At 37.4% G+C, this 11,261-nt stretch overlaps 1 protein-coding gene across 1 annotated transcript; it reads left to right on the forward strand.

Moving 5' to 3' along the window:
• Positions 1 to 255: 255 nt before the first annotated feature.
• LOC120337996 (uncharacterized) lies at positions 256 to 2,914 on the forward strand. Its single transcript, XM_039405911.2, has 4 exons — positions 256 to 405; positions 1,081 to 1,160; positions 1,784 to 1,882; positions 2,168 to 2,914. Exons 1-4 carry the CDS (start codon positions 357 to 359, stop codon positions 2,399 to 2,401), a joined length of 462 nt encoding a protein of 153 aa, XP_039261845.2. The 5' UTR covers positions 256 to 356; the 3' UTR covers positions 2,402 to 2,914.
• Positions 2,915 to 11,261: the final 8,347 nt, after the last annotated feature.

Raw genomic sequence — 11,261 nt, forward strand, 5'->3', positions numbered from 1 at the left:
TCGAAGAGGATTAATTTTTTGATTGAATTTTAGATGAAGTTAGGCCGCAGTTCTCACAAAATGAGCCCAAATCTTTATCTTAATTAATGCACGAGTCATCGTGCCTTTAAAGTATTCTAATGGAAAAATTGTAACGTAGATGTATCGGCAACATGTCAAGCAAAAGAGACAACCCAATGTAATCCACCGAGTTGGCCTACTCCTTCCTAATTGCATTAGTATATTTTGTTATTGAAAATATAAGTTGAAAAATAAATTCTTCCTCGACTTGAACACAAAATTAAAAATATTGCAATTTCTTGTTCAATTTATTAGCAAGTATATATACTTTACATCAGTTGGGATTAAAAATTGAAATGATGGCGTCTATGTCAACCACCCAATTTTATTTGATGTTTATAACAAGTGAGTATATTTATATATATTCTTAGTAATCATGTTATATGATATTTTTTTTATTCATACATCTAGTTTTTTCCGTTTTTATTGTTAAATTTTCTCTTTGCAAACTATCGAATGATGTCAGATCACGAATTTTACCCGAATAAAAATTGAAAATTTGTGACAATTTTATTAAGAATCTATTAAGAATTTTTTATTATTTTTAATTTTTTATTAAGAATTTATTAAAATATACTTATAATTATTATATTAAAATAATTAATAATTCTTGGAATAACTTGAATATTTAGGTATATATAGTGATTCGTAAAGAATTGCTCGCCAAAACGTTTTCTTACTTAGCTCACAGAAAAATCACTACTAAAACAGCTTGAATTTAACAAAGTTTCTGAAGTTAACACAATATTGAATAAAGTCGCATAAATATGTGGTTAATTGACAATATTCAAAACTTCAATACAAAATATTGCAAAAGTGTCCCGAAAATAGAAAGACATCGGTGTTTTCTAACAATTCTTTTGAAAGTGTTTAACACCGCAAAACTAAAAGATTTACTAAGCTTAATATCTACTTAAAATTTATGAATAAAAGATATTAATTGATAAATAGGGAATTGAAATTGAGGAACATTTCGTAGGAGAAAAATTCATTTTTTAAGTTAACATTGTACTCTTTCAGCTATTTTGCTAGTTCTTTCTGGAAATGTCTCCTCTGAAGGCGACGAAGCAACAACAGCTTCACCAGCTAATCAAGATGAAGTAAAGCATTCACCTTTTTATTTGTATAAAGTTTTACATGATTCATTAGGTCGTACTATATTCCATTACTGAAATGGGGAGATGGGAATCGATATGTCATTTAAGAATAGAATATGGCCCACGGTAAAGTCTTCATAGTCAAAATTTAGTTAAAATTGCAAGTCGGAATCGGAGACAGATTTTCTTATGTGGGAATGAGAGACCAAATCGGAGTCTAAAGTCTTTAAAAGTAGCTGTGATTGGAATTTTGGGTAGTTCGTCGTAATCGAGATCGGTTGGAAATCTCCAATTCTAACAACCAATAAAAATCCGTATAGAACAATCGATAATATAATCCATTATCAGAATAAGTGACAAAGAAGAGCACGCTTTTTCCTTAAACGAATGTGTGTTTCAATTGTTGAGTTATTATAGAGTATATATGTATATTAGAAGCTTAAAATAAAGTGAAATTGATATATATATAGAAACGAATCTTTTTTGAATCAGTAACTACCAACCTTTGAGTACTTCTCTCATTGGATGACAGTATTTAGTTAGTAGCGTCAGCTTTGAATAATATTTCATTATTTGCGCATTTTGTCATAATATCCAGATAATAAAACATAAAAATACATTTTCAGAAAATGAATTGCTACCAGTGCAATGCAACAGATACCTGTGAAGTTGAACAAAATAAAGACAACAATTCTTTCACCGATTGTGGAGAAAAGCATTGTTGGGTAGCTATTTTTTTGCACAGTCGTAGTCGGTCACGCTTCCAAGTTGAAAGAAGTCATTGGGCCAAAAGTTGTCACGTTAAGCCATCTTATAGGCTTTATTCTCCCTCGGACTAAATAGGAAATTCCTACCCTACGTGAAATCAGTAAATATCGACAATAGTCGCTTTCTAGATGTTAATGTAGAGTCCTATTCAAAGTGATGGTGGTAAGCATGATAAAGATTCATTAACCGATAATTGAAAGTTGATATACGATTAAACCTCTAATAAAATCCTAATATCACAGACTTGGAAGACCGAAGATGGAGATGACGTAACCTACCGACGTGATTGTGGTGATGTATGTACTGATGACACGAAAGAACTGGATTGTAAAACCAGCAACAACCGTACGGAATGCGGTAAATGCTGTTCTGATGCCTACTGTAACAGTGGACTTCTTAACGCAGGATTTAGACTGGCTGCAAATGTGTCGCTGTTTTTGGCAATTTTGCCCATCCTTGCTGTACACTTGCTGTGAGATATTTCATATCCGTGCTGATATTTCTTGACATGACGCACACGTTTATTTCAAATATAATTCTCGTACTCGAATTCTACAGTCTAAATAATACCAAATAAACTTAACACTGGCAAAGTTATTGAAGATGGATCACCCAGGAAAAAACTGAATGTTATTGTTTCAAGTTTTGGGAATCGATAAAGCGTGATTTCATCTAAGACAAAAAATATAAATTGCCTTTCATTATAACAATCGTTTTTTTAAATGTCCCATAGACTTAGTTTTGTTTTAAAATTAATTGCCAAAGATCGTTTTTACCTTTTAGTCAAATATAAGCCAGTTCATAATTTAATGTATAATGGATATTGCAAGTAGTGATTTTAAACATAAGCATATCAATTGAGACCAGGGATTTATTTTCCAGGCACTTAGTAATAATATATGATTACATGTGATGTATTTGATGTAACCCTTCATTACTACCACCATATTACTATGTATAACAGCTTATTTACCGAATAAAATGATGAATAAATGAATAAATATCTGATAGCGTTTCATGTGCACTATATAAGTAGGTATAGCACTCAGCATACGTCGAATAACAACTCTAAATCCTTATCAACAGAGAATCGTCAAGCGCAATCATACGTAGTTCATTAGCTCATGGAGCGCTCCTGTTTCGCGAATAAGTTTGTAAACCCACAGAAGATTCAATGTGCTGCGAAGGCACAAAATAAAAACGATAGTAAATAACCTCATCGCCAAGAAAAATTGCACAGATAAAACAAGAGAGCTAAGCGCAAATATATTACGAACACGAAAGGCGAAACGTAATCGATGATCCAAATTCAAAGTGAATTAAAATACCAACTGGTCCGAGTCACTTCCGTATCAGCAGATCAGGTAGCTTACCGTTCCCCATAAAAAAATAAAAATTTTTTTCGCTAAGCACGAGATCCGCCGACGTTCGTTCGATGAGCACGAGATCAGCTGATATGCCAAACCGCCATTAAGTGCACAAATTTGATGACGCCAAGCACCCAAAAAACGAATGCCAAAGAGCTCACAGACATTTTAGAAATATATAAAAGAAATAGCCTTCTAGCAAAAAATACAATCTTTAACCATTGAAAATTTTAAAGCAGTTGGACAGTAATTGAAAAAAAGGCGATTTTTTCATAACGATAGGAAGAAAGATTTTAACGACAAGAACAACATAATACCAAAACGATCCATAGGTCCACTCCGTGTCCAAAAATACAGAACGAAAGAAATGCGTCCCATCTTAACAGCAGTCAGACAAGAAGACTGAGGAAATGCTAAAATGAGGTCACGTGGGCAAGGTGCTTGGGGCCAGCTATTTCTGTCTTATGTGTGAGCGTACAGAGACACAAAAATATAAATCTAGTTCTCACCGGCTGGAGAAAATACCACCCATGCCTTCAGTAGTTGCCTGTTAAGGTCATATTTGAGCGTGGACATCTAGTAGAAGGTGATGAATATCCTCATTTTCTTGGGCTTGCCGAAAAGAGCATACTCCGAAGTAAATGTGTGTTTGTACACTTCCACAGCTCTTATATAGCAGAAATATCTCGGATATCTCGACTCTTTGGTTTGATAATACACGAACATTATACTCACTATACTGTTATCATTCAAATGGCTTAAGATAACATATCCTTCGGCACTGGGTGGCGTTGTGGAGAGAGTGAATTTGCGAGCTCAAATCATTGGGTCGAGGCTGGGAAAACTAAGCAACGCTTGATTTTCACTATTTCTTTGAAAATCCTCAATTTGAGATATTTTACATATGAAAATTTATTCTTTAAAAACCAAATATTAATTTTTAACAATTCACAAGAGAGGCTGCATTCAATAATTGCGTTATAATATAATTCAGGGTTAGGGATGACGGAATCGACTCCGGAATCGATTCTTTGTGGAATCGACTAGAATAGATTTTGATGCATTGGAATCGATTCTTAGGGTTAAAAGTTCGTTGCAAGCACGGTATAACGTTTTGTGTCAAGTCCTTCACATAAATGTATAAACTGCTATGTGGAGTTTCTACGACGCCGCTAACTTCAGTATATTTTTACACTCTCCTAACTTATCAAATATCGCAGTTTTCGCCCAAAAATACCTCTGTGTCCCAGCAACATCCGCTGCACCAGAAAGAGCATTGATCTTAGCGGGGCTTACCGTCTCCAAATTACGATCCAGACATGTGAACGAATTGAAGTTTTCAAATTGCAATAAATTTTCGCTATGACAGTAATTTTTTCAACTTGAAGCGGACATATAGATCGTTTTGTTATTATGTTGTTGTTGTTGTTAGAATTCATTTTCTTGTTCTTGTTATGAAAAAATATATTTTCTCATTACCTACTGGACCAATCGCTTTGAAATTTTCAGTGGTTGAAAATTTTATTTTTCACTAGAGGGCTATTGCGTTTATGTATTTCAACAATATCTTTGGGCTATAAGGCAGTGGCGGCGCGTCAATAGGGCCAACCGGGGCAATGCCCCGGTTGTTTTTTCGGTATAATAAAAAATATTCGAAAAATACCTCAATATCGGTTGCACAGACTGTCTACACTAGCCATATTCTCCCGACATGGTTCATTTTTCGCTTGCAAAGCCTTCGCCGAACGTCGACAGGGCGACGCCGATTTTGCCCCGGTTGCTCATTGTATATCGTATTCTCTCTTTTATCCTCCACTCGCCGCGTTTGTTTTCTGTTTCTTTTACTAAATCATCGGGGCCGATCGGGGCTAGCCCCGAAATTATGACGACACAATGCCGACGTTTCTTACAACAACGTGTTGACATATTCACGCATTCCTTCTCGTTCGTTGGTTGCTTGAAGAGTTGATAGTTTCCTCGCCTTCGTTTTTGTCGCTTATTCGCTATTTGAATCAGTTAGAGACCTTTAGTCCATTTGCTTTCGATTTTCCATATTCCTTTTGAGCTCCTCACTTCTTTCCGGCTTCGCATTTCTTAGCCTTAGACCTCATAATGAATAAGGTTGATGCACTACTTCGCACTCCGTTTTCGCAGCTGCCGCTGGAACAAAAATTAGAGGTACAACGTCTTGGGCCTTATCAACCAAAAAATTATTCACTGGAACAATCCCATGACGGAGGAAAGCGTCGGCGTACATTCTGCGCAGAAACTTGGTATAAAAAACACGAATGGTTGTGTTACAGCGAGGACAAAAATGCACTTTTTTGTTTTTATTGCCTACTTTTTGCTACCGCCCGTGACTCACGTTAGTGTAAATTTGGTTTTAGAGATCTTAAACATCTTTCCGAGCGTGCCAGGGATCATCAATCGTCTATCGAGCATCTGGACAATGCAGTTAAATACCGAACATTCGGAAATGTTAATATTGCAGCACAGTTGGATGAAGGACGCGCGGTTCATATTCGTCGGCACAACCAAAACGTCGAGAAAACCGCCATGTTCTCGGTCGATTGATAGATGTTTTGAAGTTCATTGGTTGTCACGAGCTGTCCCTCCGTGGGCACGATGAACGGGCTGGCTCTTCTAATAGAGGGGTATTTTTGGATATGGTGGAATACACCGCATCCCTAGATACAGTACTGAGAGATCATCTTGCTACCGCAACTGTTTCGAAAGGGACATCTAAGGATATCCAAAATGATTTGCTCGACTCAATGTATAAAATTTATTTACAACATTTGACTCTGGAAATTGAGAATTGCCAGTTCCTTTCGATTCAGTCTGACGAGACAACTGACATCACGTGCGTTCCCCAACTGGCTGTGATTTTTCGGTTTGTGAAAGATGGTAAACCTACCGAGAGATTTCACAGCTTTGTACCAATCGTTGATCGCACGGCTTGCGGGATATCGGCTGTACTGAAAGAAGTGTTACAGCCTTACAACGCGAAGTCAAAATTGATAGCTCAAACTTATGACGGCGCGGCAGTCATGAGTGGGTCGAAACATGGTGTTCAAGTTTATATGAAAGAAGATTTTCCTCATGCGCATTTTTTACATTGTTATGCACACCAATTTAACCTTGTTATTAAAAATATGTGTCTTGATACCCCTCTCGTCCGTATATTTTTTGCAAATGTTTCGGGGTTCTCTTCATTTTTTTCCGTTTCGCCGAAACGCTCTGACCTCCTTCGCCAGATATGTAGCCGCCGTCTCCCAGCTTGTGCACCAACACGTTGGAACTTCCAATCACGCGTGGTGCAGGGCGTGTTCGAATTTAGGTCTGAGCTCATTGAGTGTTTCAATGGCATTCAGAGCCCTCCGGTTTGGGACGAACGCTCTGTGAGGGAGGCGGCGGGTCTAAAGCGTCTGCTAGAAGATGGTGAGTTTTCATTTTTTCTCCACAATATTCTATCACGTGGATGTATTATACGGCGCATTGCGGTCAAGGCTAATGGATGGAGCGTCTGTGCAGCCGTGTATTTCAGACTTCTGCGATGCTGTATCTCGTATCCGGGAAAAAAATAAAATACGACGACACATGGAGTGCTTCTTTACGCCGCGGGCAAACAACGCAGCGTTTGATTTTGTCTGCAAAGGAATGCTGTGACATTCTGGTGAATCAAATAGGCGATCGTCTGCGCACTGAACACCTTGCCGCGTTCTCTTTGATGAACCCCAAATATTTTTCAAAATTTGCTTGTCAATTTCCCATCCATTTGTTGGCTACTGTCTCCAAATTTTACCCCATGATAAACGTGGGTAAATTGGAAAATGAATTGCGATGTATATACACCAATCAAACTTTTTTGAACATCACATCAACTTGTGCGCTCTATGGGTTCCTCATAGATAACACTCTAGTAACTACCTTTGCGGCGTCTGCAAAATTTCTGGACATCATTTTGACGACGCCTATTTCTTCCGCCGACGCAGAGCGAACATTCAGCACGCTGAAGCGTATTAAAACGTATCTCAGAAACACAATGAAGCAAGATAGATTAAATTCCTTGGCTGTTTTATCCATTCACAGAGACGTTTTTTCTGGGATGCATGACTTCAATCAGCGCGTTATTGAGCACTTTGCTTCCAAGAAACCGCGGCGTGTTGCATATATGTTCAAGCAGTAGAAGTCTAGCAGCATATATATCTATGAGTGAGCGACGCATGTTCTTATCTTTGCATTACCTTTCCTTTCTTCATAGTAACGTTTTAAACCTTATTTTAGGTTTTGTCTGCTTTCCCGAAGTTTCTGTTAATATGTCATTGTATTTATCTGGGTAAATATTGCCTTTCCTTTTGAAAGAGGTTACAAAATAAACTATGTCTATATTTATTTATCCCTTGAATTGGACCGGTTTTGAAGACACTTTCTTATCGTTAAAAATTGTCGCTTTTGCCGATTGGTTGTTACCGATGGAATGGTTTTTATACTCATAAAATGATGGGAGAACTTACAGCGCTCATCCTGTCCCCGTAGATGGGGGTGACTTGGTCCCGCAGTAGCTTGCCCCGGTTGTCAAAATGACCACGCGCCGCCACTGCTATAAGGGATACACTTTTTTGTATGTGTGATTTGGTCTGATGTGACAGATTGAATATATATCCATCCATACAACTTAGTTTATAGCAAGGGTTCCCAACCTTTTTATCTTAATTTCCCACTTACGATTAAGGCTGAGTCATTATTTCCCACTACATAGTGACTCCCTTTTTTGTAAAAAGGGTAAAACTTTCTGTAATAAAGGCGTTGCAATTGGTGCAGAAGGTAAAACCCTGCGAGAACATTCATTGCGCATCTAGCATCTCAAGATAGCGACGATCCGTGTAAAGAAAACTAGTGTTTTCCATCGAATAGAGCAATTCAACGTATAAGCTTACAAAGAACACACCAGAGTTTACATTGTACCATCAATTTAAATTTTTTTTCTCGATATGATAAACTGGATGTTTGAACCTATTTTTGAAAAAGCGCATTTTTATTGGGCCAATGACATTAATAAATGTCATTGATTGGACAAAGAGACCTGTTCGTCTTCGACGCCGCAGAATATCAGCACACTCCGCCAAACTTGATTTCATCAATCTCTCACCAATGTGTGGGACTTTTTAGTCCTTGCTATGCGCCGGACGAATGCATAAGATGCAGTCACCTTAAAAATTATTTGAAATTGCGGTCGAATCTCATCTTGCTTTAATTTTACGATTTTTTAGCATACTTATAAGCGAATGGATATTTGAAATATGTTGCTTCATTTGATGGGGCTCCATATGACCATTAGAGTTGGTTTTAGGGTAAACAACGCATTGCAGAAGTTGCTCAAAAATTTTTTTACAAACATGAGACATAGCCGAGATAACTATGATCGTATTTCTTTTTACGTTAGTCATAATTACCTTTTATTGAAAGATGATCAGAATGAGGGAGCGGGCCAGATATTCGTTCATCAGAGCGTATGTCTACCCAATATCTCAGAGACATTTGAAAATAGAGTGCCCCCCTCAGCAGGTCTGCAACGAAAATCAATCGAATATCATGGCCAACACCGTGATATTTTACCAAATTTTCGATTAATTGAATGAGAATCTTTTACCGCCTCATGGCTTATATTGTGAGTTTCATTGTGTAGTATATAATATTTGTGTTATTGTGCGTATATTTTTAGAGGGGCATTCTATTTCCCACCAGCAACACTCAAATTTCCCACTAGTGGGAAATTTTCCACCGGTTGGGAACCACTGGTTTATAGGCTTTCGCGTGCATTTATTCCAACATCGCTCTTGTGTTTGATTTCATATGTTATTGTTTAAGTGGGTATGTTTTCTCGGCAAGATATGTCGAGGAATCGAAAATCGGAGTCGACAATTTAGGAATCGTATACTACAGAATCTACATCCTTGTTCAGGGGTGGCCACCACGTGGATCGCAATCGACAGGTCGATCGCCACGTCTTCAGTAGTCGATCGCGTCTTGATGTTGGGCGAATTCAATAACCGTACCTCTACAAATTAATTGAATCAGTTTCATACGGCGTCTGTTGTGTGTTTTAAAACAGGGAGAATACAGCACTGTTTTAATGTTTTTCTTTACTGTTCACTCCCGTTTAGAAAATCGATCAATTTGGCAATGGCAACCATTAAAAAATTATAAATATATATGGTGTGGCAAGCAATTTTTATTTATTGTTTTCTTTTACCATTTTTGTTTACTATGTCATTTATCTCAAGTTTATCGCGTTTTTCTTACTTTATATTACCTCTGTGGTTGTGTGTGCGTGTGAATTAAATTATTAAAGTGCCGAGCTTATCGCCAGCGGTGGAATTTTTTGTATGCGTGTGTGTGGTCATCTGCATATTCAGAACCCATTCTTTTTTGTGAATGACCCCATTACCAATCAGTCGATTGCGAGCTATTTTAAAGATTTTTGTCGAAAGCGGGTTGGTCAAACCCGATATAATTGATCAAAATGACCGCAGAAAAGGTACCAGCATATATAGAGAAACATTAGTGCATGTGGATGACATTGACCATGCGCCCGGTGTCTTTTGTGTTGTATGAAATGTCACATATTAGCAACTCCAGTTTTGCATTGAGAAGGCAACTCGAACTAAATTTCTACTTCAACGACCCTAATCGCGTCCTTGGTCCTGGAGTATTTACAAAGCTAAGTTTATTTTGGCCACGATGGCGTGACATCTTCTTTGTTAATTTCGCAATAAAGTCATGGTGAATGCAAGGTCAATATCGAACATCCACAAAATTCGCCAAAGCTTTGCGAGGGCATTCATTCAAAACGTTCACAAATAACAAAAGTCGTTTGCTCGTAACAGGGAAACGAATGACTGCACACAAAAGAAAACCAGGAATGTAAACGAAGTAACAATAGTAAAAAGTAGTTTTCATTGCCCAGAGTTCAAAAACAGTAAAGTCATACAACCACAACAGACAGGGGTCTTGCAGTACATAAAAAATATGAATACACAATACATAACGGCTTAGTATATGACAAATATATCTACCTACTTCCCAGTGCGGGTATAGAAATGGGCACTAGAACGGAATCACCGGCAATGTTTTACGTTCAAACTAAGCCAAAATTCATGAGGAATCAGTTTCATATCACACTGGATTTGTTAACCAGTTGACTGACGATTCAAAAGACAGTATATGCTTAAGCCCACGGTCTCGACATTAAACTACTAATCATTTTAAATTGTGATATATATAAAGGCTTGTTCTAGAATAAAATCGGTTCAAAATTTCATAAACGAATATTCGTTCAATTTTTCAACGTTCTATAACACTTGTCCCAAATATTTATTGTTTAAAAGAATAAAAAAGTAAACACGGTCGAATGAATGAGTTTATCCACATTAAAAAGAACTACATCAACCCTAAAAAACCATTCATGACGCAATACTGCATTTTACGTAACGCGGAGCAGCCGTTATGACGCCACAATGTATTATTCTTTACGGAGTCTTTGAAGAAATGGGTCGGAGGCCTCTCAATGTCTAAATCCGGACCTATGTATTGCACAGGATTTTCTATTTTGGGCACGATTGATCACCTCCAGGAGCGCACAAGCCCATCCCTCTTACGTGTTAAGAAACTAATTCTACAAACTAATGGCGTTCCCTGACTAAACTGTTGAAAATAAGGCGGAGTTGCGAGATAATCCAGAATGTATTAATCTTACGTTCAAGCGAGAACATATTTGCAAAAAAGGCATCAAACATAAAATCGAGAGTAATCTAACATAAGAGCCGATTGCCAAACACTCAGCAAAGTTAATATAGCACCAAATGTTATTGCAGCAAATGCATTGTCATAGCATAGAAGAAAAAACCTTATGGGTCGTTATTTGAAACAGCTATTGAGCCTTTCTGAAACTCTATCCGATTAGTTT

Source organism: Styela clava, chromosome 10, assembly GCF_964204865.1.
Source record: "Styela clava chromosome 10, kaStyClav1.hap1.2, whole genome shotgun sequence".
In the NCBI taxonomy this organism is placed as follows: Eukaryota; Metazoa; Chordata; class Ascidiacea; order Stolidobranchia; family Styelidae; genus Styela; species Styela clava.

Coding starts and splice junctions, on each gene's coding strand:
- LOC120337996 (XM_039405911.2), top strand. CDS start 357: ATGATGGCGTCTATGTCAACCACCCAATTTTATTTGATGTTTATAACA. Junction 406..1,080: donor TTATTTGATGTTTATAACAA/GTGAGTATATTT, acceptor GTACTCTTTCAG/CTATTTTGCTAGTTCTTTCT. Junction 1,161..1,783: donor CACCAGCTAATCAAGATGAA/GTAAAGCATTCA, acceptor ATACATTTTCAG/AAAATGAATTGCTACCAGTG.